This window comes from Mobula hypostoma, chromosome 6 (assembly GCF_963921235.1).
Source record: "Mobula hypostoma chromosome 6, sMobHyp1.1, whole genome shotgun sequence".
Taxonomy (NCBI): domain Eukaryota; kingdom Metazoa; phylum Chordata; class Chondrichthyes; order Myliobatiformes; family Myliobatidae; genus Mobula; species Mobula hypostoma.
In genome coordinates, this window is record NC_086102.1 from 176,340,833 (window position 1) to 176,364,626 (window position 23,794).

The window sequence follows — 23,794 nt, forward strand, 5'->3', positions numbered from 1 at the left end:
AGGCAGTCCTATATTGAGTGCAACACTGAATGGCAACTCCTGGGATGCCACTGATGCCAAACTATATCGGTCTCTGTCATTCTTTTAGATTCATGCTGTGTAGAGAGGGGGACCCTAATACACGGGCAACAGCTTGCTCTCCATATCATACTGCCCTGGCTTGCATATTGGCTTGTGTATCGTGTAGCCAGCTGGGACGCAACCTCCGTGGTCAACCACAACTAATGGAGGGTCTCAAAGATCTATTACCGAAGTTGCAATGCTTATAGTTGAGAAAGAAACATGTTAAAATTCTGTTTCTTTATAGCAGAACCCAAAGCCAACAGAAAGAGAGCACTGTTCTACTGACATTTGAATCTCCCTCCATGCACACAATTTTCTGGAAAACAGGTATTTTGTGAAATGCAATCTGTATTCAAAGTACTTTTGGACAAAGAAATGGTCCAAGCTACTGCCTGGAAATTTTAAACTGAAAACTCCAGCAAAATGATTATGTATCTGTCTAGGAAAGAAAAGGATGTACAGAGGACATTCTTTGCAAATTTCAGAAGAGAGTAGAATAGCATCCAAGGAGGCAACTATTCTTGTTACATTTTCCACCTGACATTTTCTGAAACCTCAAGCTTTTAATACAGGTCATTATTGAGATGTCATTTCCTTGGCGACTGTCAACATATTCGACATTGCTAGATTGCTCTTGAACCAAAGGGGATAAACTTCACTTCCCCCATCACTGAAATGTTCCAACGACCAATGGACTCACTTTCAAGGACTCTTCATCTGATCTTTTCAATACTTATTGTTTATTTATTTTTTATTATTCTTTTTGCATTTGCATACTTTATTGTCTTTTGCACACTGGTTTGCATTTTGCATTTGCATACTTTGTTGTCTTTTGCACACTGGTTAAACGCCCAAGTTGGTGCTGTCTTTCATTGATTCTGTTATGGTTATTATTTTATGGGTTTACTCACTATACACACAAGAAAATGAATCCCAGGGAGTTACAGTTTATATGGCGACATATATATATACACTTTGATAACAAATGACCACGTGGGTTTCCCGAAGGGTGCTCTGGTTTCCTCCCACAGTCCAAAGATATACCATTGGTACTTTGAACTTTTCAGGAAGCATATATTTTAAACTATATTCAGGATTGACTCGACTGTGTGCCAAATCTTACCTTTCTGAAGCTTGGTGACAACTAGTTCTACATCTGCCAAAGAATGTATACTGATGAGCTCACTTTCATTGGATTTACAGAAGCTATTTGCAGCGTCCCAATTCAACACTTCCTTAGGCATATAGAAGCAGAAGCCGTTGTATGCAAGCCAGTTGGCTTCACATTCTGTATTGGAGTACTTCCAAGAATCTGTTACAAACCAAAGTATATGTTAACAATTTCTATATTATATAATTTTCCTCCTGTAGAGCAACTTAGTAAAAGAAATACATTTATATGATAACATTTTACTTTGGTTACACAAATATTTCAGTCAGATTAAACTGCTCACCCAGGACTGAAACCAAGTGACCATTCAAGTGTCACTGTATGCTGATTTATGAGCATACATTAATGAAGGATTTAATTTCTTTTTAGGTACTTGCATCAGGAAATGGACTACCCCAAAAAGGTCTACATGGGTGAATTTTCTAAATTGCAATCTGGTCATCCAGATAATTATCATGAGAAAGGAAAGTGAACTAACTCAGTTGGTCAGGGGGTGTAGGCCTGCAGCTTTGGTACTTTTAATGACCCACTGCGAGTCCTAAGAATCCCCACCTGAAAGCAGCTCTACGGTTCCAAGATCCATTCAAGAGCCAATTACTGGCTGAGGCAGCCTGTGCTAAATAAGTGAAGCTTGGTGCCCAATATTTTGTGATTCTCTTTCTGGCTTTTCATTTGGGGACCTTGAGGCTTTCAATATTTCCAAGAAATTCAAAGCATAAGTGCTGATGAACAAAGTAAATTTCAAAAACAGTTCAGCTTTTAACATACAAATTTTACAAAATTGATGTGATTAATCTTCCAGCTAGTCTACTTACCCTCCCTAGGCCCCCACCACTTTTCTATTCTGGCATCTTCCCCCTTCCTTCTCAATCCTGAAGAAGAGTCTCAGCCCAAAACATTGACCATCTATTCATTTCCATAGACCCTGCCTGACCTGCTGAGTTCCTCCAGCATTTTGTGTGTGTTGCTCTGGATTTCCAGCATCTGCAGACTTTCTTGTGTTTACACTTTCATTCAAGTGATTCTATCCCTGGTTAAATTATAAACCTAACCTTTGAAGATTGAAAAAAAAATGTTGAGATTTCAAAATAACATCAAATGTTGAGATTTCAAAATAACGTCAAATGTTGAGATTTCAAAAAACATCAAATGGCTCATATCCTATTGCAACTTTAAATTCTAACCACTTCGTACTAAAAAAAATTCTGTATTTCGGGTTTGTGCTTTAAATTGCCTAATAGAGGTGCACATTAGAATGGGTGAAACCAAGTGAGTGAGTGGGAGCTGGAGCTAGTTATTGCATGGATAGCAGAGACCAAGACATACGTTTGTTCTTCAGCAATGCTGTTATCATCCAAAGTATAAGCACACGCACACTCAAGAATAGAGGTGAATGTATGAAGCCCAGAGGAAGTCAGTAGGGTGGATTTTTGGTGGTCATAGACTCGATATGCCAAGGCACCTATTTCCATTCTGTATCTCTCTACAACTCTCTTTTGAAAGCCTTCTGTCATTTCCATGTGTGTATACATCTCCATCTCACAGCAGGTTACCTGGACCAGTCTCGCTGCCATTCCTGACCATTCCAGTAATCATAACCAAAAAAAAACTTAGTCTCAGGACAAGACAGCATCCCCATTGAAAGCCTAAAACTGGAAGTGAACTGCTTCAGACACAAATCCATAGTCTCACTGACAGCATCTGGCAGCAGAAGATATATTTCAGTCCTCAGAGAAGCTACAATCATGATCATTTTCAAGAGAATGTCTAGCTCTGGTAACCACACCTTCCTCCAGTCTGTCTGCACATAGAAACTAATCATTATCATTTTAAAGAAGCTTTATAGCAGTATGCAAATCAAATCCAAAGTGTTATCAGTGATGATAATTGTTAAGCAAGATTTCTGTGCTGCACCTCCAGCAAAACACCCACAGAAATCACCAGAACAAATATGAAACTGTTTCAGTTAACAGTCACTGAGCAACCAAATTCTGGACCCAAAGCTGCTTCAACTTCAGTAGTCAAGCCACACTTTGCAAATGCTTGTGGGTGTGTGCATCCCCAGAGATGATTCTGCTGCACAAACACCAATATAAAAACTATCTCTATACTTTGCAGGCTGCAAGCCCAGTAATGCAAATCATTACAGCTGTACTTCAGGAGCTGAAGGTAATGAAGTTAGGCAGCAAAATAAGGAGATCTGACCATCTTATACGCACTGTTTTGCAAGCAGACCAGTATCAACATGCTGTCTGTTAGTTAATCTGATTACAATGTATTAGCTGATGGTTGAACCAATGGATTCTTGAGTAACTGTGATACACAAAAAAAAAACAAATCACAACTATTTCTTTGTTTTGGCATCTGTGTGGTACCCCAAACATGTACAGAACCTTGCATCCACAGATGAAGGCAATCCAGCTGGTCTGCCAACGAGTGAAGACTGGAGGGCTGCACTGACAGGAGGGGGCAAGTCTTCAACCCAGTAAGGGATCCAGTGGCACGGAGCGAGCTCTGATGTCTACTCTGACGTCTCTTAATATCCAGCAGTGTCTTGTAATTGTGAAAGCAGACAAAGGATGAGCAATCACACCTTTGGGTGGATCCAGAAAGGCCAGTGTGTCCAAGTACACCGCTATCTTACCGGAATCTTTCATTCCCATCTATCCAGGACCATTTACGACAGTTTCTGTTCACGTGCAACACTGCAAGCTTCAGGGTCATCCAAAAAGTCTTTGTTCCCCCCCCCTCACCCCCAAAAGTATCCTCCTCTGCTACTCATCTACAGCATCAGAAAACATTGCATTTCATTTCTGCATGTGTGTCATACAACCAGTTCTACTTCAATAATGACTTGTTCAATCCTCTCAGGTCTTTATATAGTAAACATGCTGCAGTTAATGACCAGATTTTCCTCGCAATCAAATAATGCAAAAACCAAAGTCACCGTCATACCAATTCTTCCCTAGCTGGAAGCTAGCTGAGATATTCACCTGGGTGAAGACAGAAGAAGCTACTGAATCAGGAAGGAGAAAATTAAAGCCTTAAGTTCTAAAGAAAGTTAAAGCAGAATCATTGGTACATTAAACTATGTTCCATGGATTTTAGACCACTCAGAAAAAGGAAACAATATTATACCTACCACCATTCTCCAACTGTGTTTGCTTTAATGATTTCTTGCATATATATGGTAGAGCAGCTTCGCAAGGGCTTATCTGCCAGTATCCAGAATCAGAGTTCATTATAGCACAGCTGGATTCTTCAGGGTGAAATAACCCAAGCAGACCTAAATTTAAATTGCAACACTTAAAACTTTTAGTATTTACTATACAAATTAACATTAAAGGCATGTTTGCATCTTCCATAAAAAGATCAACTCCAACTAACTCATTAAAACAAGTAGGCAGGATGGAGGAATTATATGCGCAAGAATCTGTGGAAAAGTACCATCATCATTATGAGCTGTGCCGTAAGACGTAGGCAATTACGGTTTCACAACCATGATTGTTCTTGGCAAAATTTTCTACAAAAGCGGTTTGCCATTGCCTTCTTCTGGGCCGTGTCGTTACAAGATAGGTGACCTCAGCCATTATCAATACTCTTCAAAGATTGTCTGCCTGGTGTCAAGAGGATGCAAAACCAGGAATTGTGACATGTACCAGCTGCTCATACAACTATCCAGCACCTGCTTCCATGGCTTCACGTGACCCTAATCGGGGGGGGGGGGGTGCTAATCAGGCGCCACATCTTGCTCAAGGGTCACCTGTGGGCTAGTGGAGGGAAAGAGCATCTTACACCTCCTTTGGTAGAGACGCATCTCCATTCCACCACCCAAACTAAAATGTAGTGCGCATAAATTTGCTGTGAGGGAAATGAACCTCTAGATGTTGGCAAAGCCAGACCATTAGGTATATTAAGGTGAAGGTAATAAATAATTGAAAGATCAGAGAATTGAGCACTAAAAAACTTGCACAGAAAAGGAGTTGAGGCCAGCATAGATCAGTCATGATGATAATGAAGTAAGGGGGCAAGTGGCCTATTCTTGGCCCCATTTTATGTTTTTGTGAAAGAAACAAGATCATGAAATTAACTAGAATTTAAAAAAACAAATATAAAATAAAAGACCTTGATAACTGAGGAGCTTACAGCAGGCAATGTTACCAGAAAATAAAATGGCAACAGAAAATGACCTTCATCAGGTTACTATCCAAGCCACACCACTAAACTATGTTTTAAAAAAGTATTATTTTGTTGTGACAGCAAAGTGTCCTGATTGTTGGAAACAACATCTCTTCTGTTACACAACACATATTTTGACCCAAATATATATATAATTCATGCTCGTATCTGAAAAGTACTTATTTACCATCATCCCAATTGACAAATACTAAAGGTGTTCCATCCGACCACTGCCAACCTCCTGCTATGTTCAGCTGATTCAGACCAATCCATACTTTTCGTGGAGTATTTGGTTGCTCTGTTTAAAAAAAAACAAGAGATGTATTGAATTACATAATTTAAAGAACTATTTAAAAGCGCTGGATACCAGTCTTCTGTTGAAAGTGAATTATTCTGGTTTAGGCAGTAGTTCTGTACACAGGAGAACTTGCTACACCATCTCCAAACCAGTGCTTCAAATTGATTTTGAGCCTCAGATACTTCCTGTAAATGGAATGGGTGTCCAAGAGCAGAATTGTTAATGAATGGAACAAAACTGGCCATAGAATTTTTATGCCAAGCAGGATGTCAAACAAAACTAGTGATATGAGACACTAACTTCTGGACAGACAGCTAATTGCTCTATAGGTGGGATAAGCTAATGGGAAAACATTGCCTGTGACTGAAGAACAGCTGATGATGGATCATGACTGTTCTGGTGGTCTGGGGAAGATGACCCCCACTTTTGCAGTTGTAGAGGAAGTCAGGGGATAAGGCTTAACTTTTGGAGTTGTCAGTTTCCACCACCAAGTTTTACTAGTTCTGGCAAGAACGGCTAAAAGTTAATATTTAAACTAGACTTCCAATAAGATTGTGGGTCCCTGACGGAAATGGTCACGCTCTCTAAGATGGGACACACTTTATGCACATTGTCATAATCCATGCAATGGGAATTTTATAATAGAGTTAGATTAATGGTTTAAGTAACATTCCCCCCAAACTCCCCATCATCTCATGGGAGTGTAACATCAACATTCAGGTTGCAAGAGGAGGCACATTCCTGTGATTTGGTAATGTGTAGAGGCAATTCTCAACTTATTTTGATGGGTATCCACGCAGGTAGAACAACTCTGCTTCTGTTGTGAGGTAGCAGCAATGGGAGAGTTGAGGAGAAAGAAGATGCTATAACAGCTAAACACACAAATGGATTCACTTCCCAATCTATTGATGCCATCTGGTGCTATCAGGTAATTAAGTGTAAAGGCGCATTGCCGAAATTCTACCATTGATACCTCAGAGCAATGAATGTTCCAGAACCTCCAAAACCTAAAATTGTACTCCAATCTCAAGAGGTATTCTGAAGGACAAATAAAATATTTCAGTTCTTTCAAAAAAAAATTGCAACGTTCTAGCCAGTTCCAAGAAATACCTGGCCCACAGCCACGCACCTCAGCTCCACCAAACTGGAGTGGAAACAAGTCATCCTCAACTTTGAGAGACAGCACAAGATAATATATAATAGCACTGGTGGTTGTCTATATTGGGGCATTAACTTCCATCCCACAAAAGTACGATCTTCTCTTACTTAATACCCCAAGTAACATCTAATTAACTCCTTTCCCTTGCACTCAAAACCCACCATGGCCAATATTGTTCTCCATCCCAGCTACTATCTGTGGCAGCAACCACACTTAGAGATGGCCGCCAGCACACGTGACCAGCTCACATCTTCCTGCTGGGGAATGATCACCTGACCCATCTCAACCCAACAATTCAAGCGTCATCACACTCAATAATCTAAAAAAACTCTCACCTTACTACCCCCACAATCCAACTGTAACTATTATTCCCTTATTCCAAATCCTTACTTTAACTTACCCGGCTCCTGATCTTCATCCCAAACCCAGGATCTCTCTCCTTCTCCCCCTCTATCCAATACCTAGTCATGCCCAACTTCCTCTGTGCTCCTCAATGTATCACGTACAAGGCCAACATTCAGGCCCTGAGCCTCACACACTATTGAGCTGTAGGATGGTGCATCCACAAACATTCACTGGCCACGACGCATCCTGTTTAAAATAGAGGCACTGACCAAATTCAAAGCTCTGAAAATTATATTTCACACAGAAATATGTTCAGGTTGATCTCAGATTGCATACTGTTTATACATTATTGGAAAGTGACACTAACGTATTTACCATGACAAAAGAGTATTGGCTTCTTTTAAGGGATGGTCTCCTCATTTGACATTTTAACTCACCAGCAATGTACTTCTGAATTTGTGAATCAGGAACACTCAATAAATCTCCTCCCTGCCTCTGACAGGAAAGACGAGCCTCATTCCAAGAAAGAAAAGACTGAAAGTTAAACTGGTAGCAAGTCTGTCCTGAGTTATCTATCTCCCATAAAGTTTTGCATCCAGGATCTGAAAAATATTAAGCAATATAAATAATTTTAGTCATGCTGAATAAATGCAAACAGTATTACAATCCATGGGTTTACTTAGTGATATTAGTGAAGGGAAAGTAATGCAAAAAGACAGCTTTCGAGACAAATTTCTGCCTGAAGCAGGTTTGGATTAAAAAAAAAAGCAGACTTCCAGTACCAGTTTTATAATAATGAAGTTTAGTAATTACAAAAATATAGTAAATACTGTAGTTCTGGTCAAGAGATAGCATACTTCCGGTAAAGATGGCACCAGTGAGCAATGATCCCTCGGGTGACATCTTCCAGGTAGCAAATCTTTCCAATTTTTCCAGTCTTTCTACGTTTTCTGCTTGTTCTTTTTGTTTTGTTTGAGTCATGGAAACTGCTCGTGCCTAAGATGTAGAGTTTGAATCTCAGTCGAAGGATACAGCACCGTGCTGTGTCCAGCGAGCTGACTTGTGGAGATCAGAGACGGGGGAGGGGGGCTGAAAAGGTCCCACAACACAAGCTGACTCATGGAAAAGACCAGAGACGAGGCGCGGGTCATGAATGACTCTGTCTCAAAGCAGCAAGGAAGACTGAAGCATCGAGGTGAGAGTGGAGGGGTTCAGCAATGGCTCGGCACAAGACAGTCATCAGCCAGATTGGTGTATTCAACCTCGGGTCGGCGGCATTCGGACCATAGCTCAGCAGTCACTCTTTACGGAAGGACTGAGTTCATGCAGCTGCTCTCCAAGTATGCAGTAATAAGACATTTCCCGTATTCTGAGGTTTATGTGATTGGACTGTATATTGGTTTCCTTCAGATTCTCGCTGTTTTCTTCTGAACGACTGGTGGGTGGGTGATCTGTCAATTTTTTGTGTGAAGAGGGGGATTGGGGGTTTGGTGCTACGGATGTTGTTCTTTTCTGTGAGTGATGGGGTTGGGGATTGTTATGTGTAGACGGGTGTTGATTGTTATTGTGGCTGTTTTTTGCTGCGGGCGAGGGGGGTTGATTTTGGAATCTGTGAATTTCGTTTCTTTTCTTTTTAGTGTCTGTTGGGGGGGAGGAGTTGATGCCTTTTCTTTCATCAACGTCCATGGTCTTTCTGTATTTTACAGCTATCTGCAGTGGACAAATATCAGAGATGTATTATACATGCATACTTTGACAATGAAACGAACCTTTGAACCTCTACAGGGTAATGAAGTTTGTTAGTAATATAAAAAACAAAATACAGCTGACATCAGAAATTTGGAAAACAGAAAATCCAAGCATGAAACCTCAGAGATAACTCTTATCATCACAGGAAGCAATAAGACCGTAGCGGTGTTTCATTTAATATATTTACAGTGCCTATTAAGCGTATTCACCCTCCTTAGAAGTTTTCATGTTTTATTATTGTTTTACAACATTGAATCACAGTGGATTTAATTTTGCTTTTTAAAATACTGATCAAAAGAAAGACACCTACGACAAACTCTGGAGGAGTTACAAGCTTCAGTGGCTGAGATGGGAGAGATAGCGCATACAACAACTGTTGCCTGGGTGCTTCACCAGTCACAGCTTTATGGGAAAGGGGAAAAGAGAAAGCCACTGTTGAGAAAAAACCTCACATGAAATCTCAGAGATTGCCAGAAGGCACATAGGAGAATCTGAAGTCCAGCTGGAAGAAGATCCTATGCTCTGATGAAACCAAAATTGAGCTTTTTGGCCATCAGACTAAATGCTATGTTACGCGCAAGCCAAAAAAACTGCACATTGTCAAAAACACACCAACCCCACCGTGAAGCATGGTGCTGGCTGCATCATGGTGCTGATGCTTCACTACAGCAGGCCCTGGAAAGCTTGTGAAGTGAGAGGGTAAAATGAATGCAGTAAAATACAGGGAAATCCTGGAGGAAAACTTGATGTAGTCTGCAAGAGAACTGCTACTTAGGGAAGATTTGTTTCCCAGCAAGACAATGACCCCAAGCATAAAGCCAAAACAACACAGGAATGGCTTAAAAACAACAAAGTTAATATCCTGGAGTGGCCAAGTCAAAGTCCAGACGTCAATCCAATTGATAATTTGTGGCTTGACTTGAAAAGTGCTGTTCACGCATGATCCCCATGCAATCTGACAGAGCTCGAGCAGTTTTGTAAAGAAGAATGGGGAAAAATTGCAATGTCCAGTTGTGCAAAGCTGATAAAGACCTATCCACACAGACTCAAGGCTGCAATTGCTTCCAAAGGTGCAGCTACTAACAACTGATTTGAAGGGGTGAATACTTGTGCAATCAAAATTTTGTGTTTTATATTTGTAATGAATTTAGATCACATTGTAGAGATCTGGTTTTACTTTGACACAAGCGTTTTTTTCCCCCTGTTGATCAGTGTCAAAAAAGACACATTATATCCACTGTGATTCAATGTTGTAAAATAACATGAAAACTTCCGGTGGGGGGGGGAGGGGTGAATGCTTTTCATGTGCACTGTATATATAACAGATCAGGAACTTCTCTATGGACGCAGAGATAACTCCTGCATATCCAGATGTCATCTCCACAGTAACCAGGGGCCCAAGCTAAGCTAGAACAAGGACTTGACATGGGCATGCAAACACAAGTAAAATATACTGAAGGCCATATGACAAACTTCCGATCTCAATAAATGCAGGCAATGGAGATACAAGGTAGCCTCTGGAGGAGACTGTTAGATCACAAGTGATATACCTGCTTCTGATTGTATCACCAGGACCTTAACTGAACAAAGATATGCTTTAGACAAGCAACTACCAGACTCCCCCCCGCTCCCAACCCCCCAAAAGGCAGGGCTTTCCAAAACATATGATGATCATGCAAGGAAGGCAATGTCAGGAGCAACCAAGCACGTGCCTTTTCACCTAGGGTTGGTTAAGAAATGGTAACTGAACACTGGGGAATAATGCTGCGTCTTACTTCTATAATGTGTGTAAAATGCCACCCTTTAGACAACTGTACAGCAAGTGGCTTTTCTTCCTCTGCAAATGATTAATTGATAAATCAATACATTCTTCATTCTTTGACCCAATTCAGTACTTGTACAAGTGATTCCATTGTTCAGATGAATGACCTTTCAGATTGTTCAGCAAGCGGTTTTCAGTAGGAAAACAAATACAAAGTGTTGAAGTTCTGATGAAGAATCTTCAACCTGTAGAGTCAACTCCAATTTCTGCTGAGTGGTTTGAAATATATATATTTTTTAAACATAGAAAATAGGAATCTACAGCACATTACAGGCCCTCTGGCCCACAATGTTGTGCCGACCATGTATCCGACTCTAGAAACTGCCTAGAGTTTCCCTAGTGCATAGCCCTCTATTTTTCTAAGCTGCATGTACCTATCTGAGGCTCTTAAAAGACCCTATTGTATTAGCCTCCACCACCGCCACCAGCAGTTTTTTTTGTTTGTTTTTATTTCAGAATCAGGCCATCCGCAGTATTCTTGATTTTCAATTAGAATTTGCAGATTTTCTGCAACAGATTATAAATAATTACCCATTCCAAATTCAACTCAACATTTTTTCTCCATTATACGAAGACGATATATAAAAGATGCACTCATTTCCAGTTAAATTAATTGACAGTCATTTAAATTCACGGAAGTATCCTTATAGTTGGGCTTTCTGTTTCTTCTCTCCTTAGTTCCTAAATTTTCATCCATTAAAATTACTTGGTGGGGTGGTACAAGGGAGGAAACACCAGGAAGTGCACACAGACATCTATGAACATCAACACCTTTCTGCAAAATTAAAATACAATCTAATGTACCAGTATTTTAACTTCCATATCAAATTTTCACGAACATGCAGATGTAAAATATTAATGCCATGAATGATATCATGTGACAAAAAGTTTCCATCATCAAGTCCCAACAATATAATGTTGGCTCTTGAAGGGAATAACTTCACTTGCCTCATCACTGAGATGTTCCCACAACAAATGGACTCCCTTTCAAGGACTAACTTTCTTGATATTTATTGCTTATTTTTTATTATTATTCTCCATTTGTATTTGCACAGTTTGTTGTCTCCTGCATACTCGTTGAAAACCTAAGTTGGTGTGGTCTTTCAGTGATTCTATTGTGGTCATAATAGGCAATGCACTAGGGAAATTCTAGGCAGTTTCTAGAGTAGGTTACATGGTCGGGACAACATTGTGGGCCAAGGTGCCTGTAACGTGCTGTAGGTTTCTATGTTCTATGTTATTATTCTATTATCAATTTAATGAGTATGCCCACAAGAAAATGAGTCTCAGGTTTTTATATTGTGACACACATGTACTTTGGCAATAAATTTACTTTGAACTTTGAATGTTAGTGTCCTGTATATTGCCCCTTCTCAGACACCCCCTTTTAAATCTTAGCGATTACTAATTTAATTGGTTTTCAGAAAAATAGCACATTGATTTGAAAAAAAAATAGCTGTAAGCAAACTAAACCTTAGGCTAATGGTGGGGGGGGGGAATCAACAGCATGTTGAACAGCCTTTTGGTTGTCAAATCTTGTAATATCCTTGTCAAAGCAACAACAAGTTCTGGTTGCAGCTTCAGAAAATATTCAAGAGCAGGGATCAACGCAGGGAAGACCAAATGATGGGCATTCCATGGAAGCAAGGGTAGGGCGGGGTGAAAAGCCCATTGCTGTGCTGTGCACTCCGACTCCAATAGGTGAAGGCTGTCTCAAAATGTCTGACTTGAACAAAAAACCTGGGTACTGTATCCTGGAGAAGATGTGGATTGTTAAGACCAAACTATAGTTTATCAGGTGGCTAATCAAGATGTGATAGAGGAGTGGCCCAGCCAACTTGTCATTAAAACAAACAATATCTTGTAGGAAACAAATCTCCAGTGTTTAAAAATCACAGGAAGCCACTGATAGTTTCCAAAATGCTTCAACAATTCCACATCGCCTCTTTCTCTCTCCACCAAACACAAAACATCTATTTAAGATCTATGGGAGATCATTTTCTACAGGTTTATAATGGTTACTTAAAAAGAAAACAAAATTTATGAAGTGCAAAAGTATGTGAAGAGCAAGAGGATAAGACGTGAGAGAATAGGACCAATTAAGTGTGACAGTGGAAAGTGTGTATGGAACCGGAGGAGGTAGCAGTGGTACTTAATGAAAGCAACACACATCAAAGTTGCTGGTGAACGCAGCAGGCCAGGTACTTAATAAATACTTTGCTTCAGTATTCACTATGGAAAAGGACCTTGGCAACTGTAGGGATGACTTACAATGGACTGAAAAGCTTGAGCATCTACACATTAAGAAAGATGATGTGCTGGAGATTTTGGAAAGATCAAGTTGAATAAGTCACCGGGACTGAATGAGATACATCCCAGGCTACTGCGGGAGGTGAGGGAGGAGATTGCTGAGCCTCAGGCAATCATCTTTGCTTCATCAATGGGGATGGGAGAGGTTCCAGAGGATTGGAGGGTTGCAGATGTTGTTCCCTTATTCAAGGAAGAGAGTAGAGATAGCCCAGGAAGTTATAGACCAGTGAGTGTTACTTTTCAGTGGTTGGCAAGTTGATGGAGAAGATCCTGAGAGGCAGGATTTATAAACATTTGGAGAGGCATAATATGATTAGGAATAAGCAGCATGGCTTTGTCAAAGGCCATGTACTAATTTTATGTGCCTTATGAGCCTGATTGGATTTTTTGAGGATGTGACTAAACACACTGATGAAGTTAGAGCAGTAGATGTAGTGTATATGGATTTCAGCAAGGCATTTGATAAGGCACCCCATGCAAGGCTTATTGAGAAAGTAAGGAGGCATGGGATCCAAGGGGCCCTTACTTAGTGGATCCAAAATTGGTTTGCCCACAGAAGGCAAGGAGTGGTTGTAGACGGGTCATATTCTACACGGAGGTCAGTGACCAGTGGTGTGCCTCAGGGATCTGTTCTGGGACCTTACTCTTCGTGATTTTTATAAATGACCTGGATAAGGAAGTGGAGGGATGGGTTAGTAAATTTGCTGATGACACAAAGGTTGGGGGTATTGTGGATAGGTTACAGCAGGACATTGATAGGATGCAAAACTGGGCTGAGAAGTGGCAGATGGAGTTCAAGCCAGATAAGTGTGAGGTGGTTCATTTTGGTAGGTCAAATATGATGGCGGAGTATACTACTAATAGCAAGACTCTTGGCAGTGTGGAGGATCAGAGGGATCTTGGGGTCTGAGTCCATAGGACACTCACAGCTGCTGCACAGGTTGACTGTGTGGTTAAGAAGGCATGCGGTGTATTGACCTTCATCAACCATGGGATTGAGTTTAAGAGCCGAGAGGTAATGTTACAGCTATATAGGACCCTGGTCAGACCCCACTTGTAGTACTGTACTCAGCTCTGGTTACCTCACTACAGGAAAGATGCGCAAACTACAGATAGGTACGCTGGTGGAGGCAGATACAATAGGGTCTTTTAAGAGACTCCTGGATAGCTACATGGAGCTTAGAAAAATAGAGGGCTATGGGTAACCCTCAGGTAATTTCTAAAGTAAGTACATGCTCTGCACAGCATTATGGGCCGAAGGGCCTGCATTGTGCTGTAGGTTTTCTATGTTTCTACTTAACTAATTTAAGAGTAGCACATAGAAAAGAATTTAAAGCAGTTAAAAGTTAGAGTCATAGAAAAGTACAGGGCAGAAACAGGCCCCTCGGCCCAGCTTGTCCGTGCTGAACTATTTAAACTGATTACTCCCACCCATTGACTTGCACCGGGACCTTAGCTCTCCATACCCCTACCATCGGTGTACCTATCCAAACTTCTCTTAAACAATGAAATCGAGCCCATCTGCACCACTTGTGCTGGCACCTCATTCCACACTCTCACGGCCCTCTGAATGAAGACATTCCCCTTGAACTTTTCACCTTTCATCCTTAACCCACAACCTCTAAATCTAGTCCTAACCAACCTCAGTGGAAGAAGCCTCCTTGTGTTTACCCTTTCTACACCCTGCCTTTCTTAAGCAGCAGATCAACACCAGCTATCCTCTAATCCTCCGGCACCTCGTTTGTTTCCAAGGATGATTTTAATATTTCTGCTAGGGCACAGGCAATTTTTGCGTTTGCCTCCCACAGGATCCAATGGGACACCTTGCTGGGCCCTGGGCCTCAAGACAGTAAGCACCCCCTCATCTGTAATCTGTATATTAAATTAGGGTTGATATCATGCAGAGTGGTGATCATTTGGAATGAGTATCTAAATGGCTTGATAGGTGTGAACAGGAAACAGATGCAGAGCTATAGGACCTAGCATTGATCAAGTGTGGTTAAACGGCTTTCCCAAGCAATAACTTGGATATTATTGACACAGCAAGTAACTTCTTTAAATTCTGTGGTAATTTTAGTACTCACTTTGCAGGATTCATTTAAAAACACAAGTACCACGGAATATATACACACACAAGTTCACATAACCTTGTCAATACATTTTAAACAGCCAATGTGTACGTATAGTATTAGAGTGCGAACTTGTTACTTGCCTGGTTTCAAGCACTTCCCCCACTTCTTGTCTCTGTCATAGTTATCAGTTGTAGCACACCATTCCACTGTTCCATTTCCTTCCCTGGTGCATTCATAATACCAGTTACTTTTGTACTTGAAAGGGAAATCACAGGGCTTTCCAAAAGCAGTCCCATCGGTCGTATAAATTTCTGCAGCAAGAAAAATCATTTAGATGAATAAAGTGCAAGAATGTAGACAGATGCATTAATTTAGTTCCAAGCATTTGTTAAATGAAGATTACATTACATAAATACAAATTTTAGGGCCTGTTAAGTGAAGGAACTGCACAATTTTATATCAGAGAGAGTTCTCCAGCATTCCTTAACTATATATGGAGAGAGACAGAGACAGAGACAGAGAGATGGGGTGCCCAAGACTTTTGTGCAGTACTGCAGTAATTTTATGTACTGCACTGTACTGCTACCGCAGAAAATAACAAAACAAATTTCATGATATAGGCGAGTGATAATATATCTGATTGTGATATGGGCCTCTGTTGTAGAATGACTGTGGGAAGGCAGCAGGGAGAGTTGAGACATTCTGCAATGATCAATAAACCAATTATTTGGACTCAAATGACTTTGCCTGGCGTCTCAGGGCTGGGTGTGTCTGCACCCAGGCCATGCAACCCGCGGCCCCCCCACCCCCATTCCCCTGGCACTCGTCCTCCGCCACCTTTCCCACACCCGTCCAGCAGCATCCCACTCTCGCCAGTCCTAACATTGCTTGCTCCTGCCAGATTTACAAACTCACTCTTTGCTTTGCATCGACAAATACAGTACTATGCAAAAGTCTTAGGCACACTAGCTGTATATATGTGCCCAAAACTTTTGCACAACACTGTATTTATTTTACAAATACATTGATTGTATTTGCTTTACAAATACAAAATGGTGATTGTCACCTCAGGGACATCCAAATCTGCTTCAATGATCGTTAGTTGTAATGAACTGTAAAGATGATAAATAACTTCCATATATACAAAGAATTGAAAAAGATAAACACACACAATATGGTGTTAAAAAGATTCAAGATTGTTTAATGCCATTTCCAGTATGCAAGTGTAAAGGAGAACGAAACAATTGTTACTCCAGATCTGATGCAATAATATAAAGAACACAATAATTCAAAAAAAACCTCAAGAAATATAAGATACAAGAGGTACTGAAGATGCTGGAAATCTAGAGTAATGCATACAATGTGCTGGAGGAGCTCAGCAAGTCAGGCAGCATCTATGGATGGGAATAAACGGTCAACGTTTCAGGCAGAGGCCTTTCATCAGGACAATAAATGTAAGGATAGTTTGTAGACACAGATTGATTGTACGTTAATAAAGTGACACTAGGCACTGGAGTGTCTTTTCTCAAGGTGACTGACAGGAAATGATACAGTAGTGTGGAGTTGTGAGTTAATTGCCAGAGGTGCTGATCAGCTTTGCTGCTTGGGGAAAGCAACTGTTTTTGAGTATGGTTGTACTGGCATGGACACTGTGTAGCCTCCTCCCTGATAGGAGTAGGACAAACAGCCTATGAGCAAGGTGGGTGGGATCTTTCACGACTCTGGTCCTTACCCCACACCTTTCTGTACCCATGCCCTTGCTGGTGGGTAGGCTGGTACCAGTGATGTGTTGGGCAGTTTGACAACTCATTGCAGAGCCTTCCTATGCGCCACAGTGCAGTTTCTGTACTATGCAACAATGCAATTTGTTAGATGCTCTCTATGGCCAATGACAAGTATAGATGTGCATAGTCCAACTCTCTACAGCCTTCACGGAAAATAGAGGTGTTGGTGAACTTTCCTGATTGTGTAGGAAGTGTTCTGGGAGCATAAGATATCGTGCAGGTTTTTGAAACTGCTTGCAGTTTCCATTGCTGTGCCGCCGATGTAACGAGGGGTGCGACTGGTATGAGTTCTCCTTTGTCTTGTTGACACTGAGGAAGAGATCATTTGCCAGGCCTTGATCTCTTCCACCTCCTCTCATTGTTGCTAGTGATCAGCCCCACCACTGTTGTGTCATCGGCGAACTTGACAATGTGATTACTCAAGTGTTTGGACATAAAGTCACGTGCGAGGAGAATGAAGAGCACTTGGCTTGGCACACAGCCCTGAAGGGTACCTATGTTGAGGATGATGGGGAGGGAGTAGAAGCTATGCATGCTGACAATCTGAGGTCCCAGTTGCACAGTGATGTACCATGGCATGCAAAAGTTTGGGCACCCCCGGTCAAAATTTCTGTCACTGTGAATAGCTGAGTAAAAGATGACCTGATTTCCAAAAGGCATAAAGTTAAAGATGACACATTTCTTTAATATTTTAAGCAAGAAAACTTCTTTATTTCCATCTTTTACAGTTTCAAAATAACAAAAAAGGAAAAGGGTCCAAAGCAAAAGTTTGGGCACCCTGCATGACAGTACTTAGTAACACCCCCTTTGGCATGTATCACAGCTTGTAAACGCTTTCTGTAGCCAGCTGAGAGTCTTTCAATTCTTGTTTGGGGGATTTTCACTCATTCTTCCTTGCAAAAGACTTTCAGTTCTGTGAGATTCTTGGGCCGTCTTGCATGCACTGCTCTTTTGAGGTCTATCCACAGATTCTTGATGATGTTTAGGTCAGGGGACTGTGAGGGCCATGGCAAAACCTTCAGTTTGCGCCTCTTGAGGTAGTCCATTGTGGATTTTGAGATGTGTTTAGGATCATTATCCTGTTGTGGAAGCTATCTTCTTTTCATCTTTGGCTTTTTTTTTACAGACGGTGTGATGTTTGCCAAAAAGTTCTATTTTAACTTCATCAGTCCACAGGACTGGTTTCCAAAATGCATCAGGCTTGTTTAGACGTTCCTTTCAACCTTCTGAATACTGGTAGAACTTTTTGGCTGCAATGAGCAAAGGTATGTTTGGAGGAAAAAGGGTGCAGAGTTTCATGAAAAGAACACCTCTCCAACTGTTAAACATGGGGGGGGATCGATCATGCTTTGGGCTTGTGTTGCAGCCAGAGGCACAGGGAACATTTACTGGTAGAGGAAATAATGAATTCAATTAAATACCAGCAAATTCTGGAAGGAAACATCACACTGTCTGTAAAAAAGCCAAAGATGAAAAGAGGTTGGCTTCTACAACAGGATAATGAACCTAAACACACCTCAAAATCCACAATGGACTACCTCAAGAGGCGCAAGCTGAAGGTTTTGCCATGGCCCTCACAGTCCCCCGACCTAAACATCATCAAGAATCTGTGGATAGACCTCAAAAGAGCAGTGCATGCAAAACGGCCCAAGAATCTCACAGAACTAGAAGCCTTTTATAAGGAAGAATGGGTGAAAATCCCCCAAACAAGAATTCAAAAGACTCTTTGCTGGCTACAAAAAGCATTTACAAGCTGTGATACTTGCCAAAGGGGGTGTTACTAAGTACTGCCATGCAGGGTGCCCAAACATTTGCTTCGGACCCTTTCCCTTTTTTGTTATTTTGAAACTGTAAAAGATCGAAATAAAAAAATTTTTCTTGCTTAAAATATTAAAGAAATGTGTCATCTTTAACTTTATGTCTTTTGGAAATCAGTTCATCTTTTACTTGCTTAGCTATTCACAGTAACAGAAACCTCGACCAGGGGTGCCCAAACTTTTGCACGCCACTGTATTTAGACCAAAGAGTAGGAGTTTGTCTGTGGGACAACAGTGTTGAATGCTAGACTGAAATCCAAAAACAACATTCTGATACAAGAGTCCTTGCTTTCTAGGTGCATCGGGGCCAGGTGCATGCAGATGGTATGGCATCTGTAGTGTGGTTCTGGTGGTAAGCATATTATTGAGAGTAGATCAGACAGAATATGTGGAAGCTACAGAGACTGAAACAAAATTGTCCTCGAACTGAACTTCCTGATGACAGCAAGCTATCCACTGTGGGTATATAGAAACCTTTACACTAACTGGTGTGGATCAATTGACTCACTGAGGGGCAAGCTCCCCGTCCAAAATGAGGAGGCTTTATGCAGCAGTTGGGCCTTGTGTCATAATATGGCATCATGAAAAGATCAAAATAAATTTAATCCAAAGCATGATTGAATAAACCAACATTCAGGTCTGTGTCTCCAGCTTTTCCAGAAGACCAGAAGATAAAGGATCAGAATTAAGCCATTTGCCCATTGTAGGCTCCACCATTTCATCATGGCTGATCCATTTCCCTCTCAGCCCCAGTCTCCTGCCTTCTCTCTACAACCCTTCATGCCCTGACTAATCAACAATATATCAACTTCTGCCTTAAATACAGGTTTCCCCCGCTATCTGAAGGTACAGCATTCCTATGAAATGGTTCGTAAGCCGGAATGTCATAAAGTGAATAAGCAATTATCATTTATCAATATGGGAAAAATTTTTGAGCGTTCCCAGTCCCAAAAATTAACCTACAAAATCATGCCAAATAACACATAAAACCTAAAATAACAATAACATATAGTAAAAGCAGGTATGATATGATAAATACACAGACTATATAAAGTAGAAATACTTTTAGTCAGCACTGTCTAGTGCAGCGAAAATCTCGCGGAAGCACTCTCAGCAGAAACACTTTCTCCAGTAACCTTTAAGCTATGAAGCTGCCAAATCATACCAAATAACACATAAAAACACACAGCCTATATAAAGTAGAAATAATGTATGTACAGTGTAGTTTCACTTACCGGAATCGAGAAGACTCCAATAAATTGCAGTTTCGTCACAGTTAAACACTTGCTTATACAAATAACCATCTGACGCAATCGGCAGTCGCCTCTGATCTGAGCCGACATTTACGTGCCAGGCGGCACCTAATTAATTAGCTTTGTTTATTTTGACTTTCCTTCTTAAAGATGTGCTGGGTGCGTTGCGACTACCGCTGCATTCTTTGCTGCAATGTATTGGTCCGGGGCCCAGAGGTTGGGGACCACTGCTTAAACTATGAAGCTGCCCTCGCCTCAGAAACCGATCAAACCACCCACTTTTAATTCCACTTTCGCAACCCTTTCATCACCATCGTCCAGTGCTTTCTGTTTCAGCTTATTAAAAAGACTGACTGATTTCTCCTTAAGTATAAGAAAACTTAACAGAACACCACACTTTGTACACCCATCAATCCACTCAAGCAATAGACTTTCCATTTTATCCATTATTGGATGCCGACTAAAAGAGACCACTTTGCTACGAGCAGAACCAACAGTAACACCGGCAGATTTCAAAATTCTTTCTCTCTGCATATAAACAGTGCGAATGGTGGACGCAGGCAAGTTCAACGCGCGAACAATGCCCTTACTTCGTTCACCATGATCGAAATGCTTAATTATGTCTAGTTTTACGCCAAGTGTAACACCCTTACGAGCTCTCTTAGGCTTTTCCAATACCGTAGAACTCATCTTGCTAAAGGATGCACAAAATAAATCGAGATAAAGCATGTGTTTAAGCAATGGCGGCTAGAATCCAGTTCCGGGGGAGGAGCTTGTCTGGGCGCGCGCTGCCTTTTTTCGTAACAGTGAAAACACCTTCTGTTAGCGAAAACAGGTAACTAATGTAGGTCTTTCGTAACAGCAAGGTGTCATAAAGTCAATGTTTGGAAAACGGGGGCCACCTGTATACCCAATGACCTGGCTTCCACAATGAATTCCTCAGATTCACTACTTTGCCTAAAATTCCTCATTTCTCTTCTGAAAGAACATCCCTTTATATTGAGGCTGTGTCCTCTGACTTTAGACTTCCCCCACCATAGGAAACATCCTCTCCATGTCCATTTTATTGAGATCTTCAATATAAATTTTTTGAACACAATATGTCAAAGAAATAAATTTAAAAAAATAAAGGACTTAAAAAGCCTCTGTACCTCTTGATCAGACAAGAATTAATTGGCTGACTTTCCTATTCCTGATCATCACTCTACGAGTCCCACTGCAAGAGCACAAATTGGTGTGGACAGGTTAGGGATTAAATTGCAACATTGCACAAGCTTGAAGTTGGAAACAGATGCACATCAATGCTGGCAGGGCTTGCACTCACTAAAATTCACAGTTTTTATTATTAGATATCGGATTGTACTGCTGCCTCAGAAGCAACAAATTTCACAACATATGTCAGTGGCATGAAACCGGATTCTTCTGTTGGAGTTTCATGGAATGTGAAAGTGTAGATACTGAGAAGATGGTGTGGATATTAACACGATAAGCTAATAGTGGTACAGTTAGTAGAGATGTTCCTCACTGCCAAAGCAACCCAGCATCAGTCATAACTTCTGCTGCTCTGGGTGCAGTCTGCATGCTCTCCTTGTGACTGCACAGGCATCCTCTGAGTGTTCCAGTTTCATCCCACATCCCTTTGGAATCATGCAAATAACTAACTTCAATGCAACATTATTGTGTTTTATGTTTTAACTTTACTTTCTAAGACCATGACAACTAGGTTTATTTGTCACACGTACATCAAAAGATTGTTCAATGAATGTCAAAATTCAGCATTTTGAGATGAAAGTCAAGGATTCCAAACAAGACAGACACAAACCAATGAGGAAATCCAGAAACATAATTCCTATATTCAGGAGTGGAAGAAAGAGGTTTACAGCAAATAGCACAGATGCATGAAAGAGATTAAATGAGCACTAAAAGGCGTCTACAGCCGCAAGGTGTTTGGGACGCTAAAATGAACACCAAGCAGAAAAAACACAGGCCATTCTGATAAGGTCAGATGAAAGTTAGCATCAGAATCATGCATACATGCACACAATTGAAGTACAGTTTGTCAAGTAAATCTATCCACATGTGCAATGATCACTTCTATAAGTTTACAGCATTTATTTTCCACTCATACTTTATTTTTGTAACTCAGTCTTTTTCCTAATCTGTTATGCGTGTCTGCACGAGTACTTCATATTTTCATTTCCTTAGCTTTATTAGTTTTAGCTGTTTCTCACAAGGCATCACCCAGGTCATGCCTTGAGCTCATTGCAAACATCAGGAAGGAGGTACAGGAGCCTGAAGGCACACACTCAATGATTCAAAACCAGCTTCTTCCCCTTTGCCATCTGATTTCTGGATTGACAATGAACCCATGAATACTTTATTTATGTCTATTTTGCACAACTTATTTATTTATAATATATACTTAATGTAATTCATGTGTTTGCTAATATTATGTATTGTACTACTGCTGTGAAGACAAATTTCACAAAATTGCTGGTGATATTTAACCTGATTCTCATGGTATTCCATTTTCACAAAGGGCTGGCATCTGAGACAAACGAAAAACAACACACACAAACAGCAATGGAATAGATGGAGCTAAACGTGTTCTGAAATCTTTTAACAGCTGAATCAAACTCCGAAGTTGGTAAAGCAGGATGAATGAGGAAATTTTCAAATGCAAAACATGAGGTAGTCATAGCAAACTTGTCATTTACAGAGAAAAAAAATCAAATATCTGTGGGATAATAGGGTAGCTGACTAAATTTCTGATGCATGTGGGCTCAAGGAGATAATTCATCATTGAGACATTAGGTTCTGTGGAATAGAGGCGTAGATAACAACTTCACTTTAATTTAGGGGAAAAAGACCACAAAAGCAGGCTCCAGCTGAAGAGGAGAACTCTCACAGTTGTGTATTTGGGAACATTCAGGAAGGTTCAGAGTAAAATTTATTATCAGAGCACATGTATGTCACCACATACAACCCTGAGATTCATTTTCCTGCGGGCATACTCAGCAAATCTATAGAATATAAAACAGGATCAGTGAACAAGCAGGTACAGCATAGAAGACAACAAACTCTGCAAATGCAAATATAAGTAAATAGCGATAAATAATGAGAGCAAGAAATAACAAGATATAGAGTCTTTAAATTTGAGATCCTACGACAGCGTTTCATGCAGATGTGCTCAATGGTTGGGGGTTACCCGTGATGTACTGGAATCCACTACCTTTTATAGGATTTTCTGTTCAAAGGCGTACCTCATTTTGTTCCTCTGGTTCTCCACTGCCAAAAGAGGCTCCTCTCTATTGCTTATTACAAATGTAATGCCCTTATTAATCCCAAATTCTCTCCTTATCAATTGTTGTTCTTTTTCTATTCATTCAGTGCCAACAAAGTTGTAGAAGATATGATTGGGAGCTGGGTTAAACTTGTCAGTATTTCTACATTACACCCTTGCTAAAAGTAAATAATTTAAAACAACCAGTCAACTATGTCAAAGCCCATTTCTGGCCTTTCCAGGTGACATAACCTCTGGGGATTTTCCTCAGATGGACGTGAGATTTCTGTATAACAGCATTCATTGTAAACATTTGTTCAGAAAATAATTTTGTAAAATTCCCCAGAGCAGGAGAGTTCAGAAACTTACATTTCTCTTCCCAACTGTCAAAAGTATTCCTGTTGTTGTCCCCTGCCCATTCACCTGGCCCAATAAAAATAGAACAAGACTTTCAAGGAACTGACATTAAAAGATTTATGAAAAGGTAAG

At 40.6% G+C, this 23,794-nt stretch overlaps 1 protein-coding gene across 1 annotated transcript in view; it reads right to left on the reverse strand.

The window, feature by feature from the left end:
* The window catches only part of ly75 (lymphocyte antigen 75), a 186,145-nt gene that overhangs the window by 143,228 nt on the left and 19,123 nt on the right, over positions 1-23,794 (reverse strand). Inside the window, exons 3-7 of the mRNA XM_063052314.1 lie at positions 15,309-15,479; positions 7,653-7,817; positions 5,601-5,711; positions 4,377-4,520; positions 1,187-1,375 (exon numbers count right to left, since the gene is read on the reverse strand). Coding sequence (XP_062908384.1) covers positions 1,187-1,375; positions 4,377-4,520; positions 5,601-5,711; positions 7,653-7,817; positions 15,309-15,479 — 780 coding nt within the window. The remainder of the gene's footprint in view (positions 1-1,186; positions 1,376-4,376; positions 4,521-5,600; positions 5,712-7,652; positions 7,818-15,308; positions 15,480-23,794) is intronic.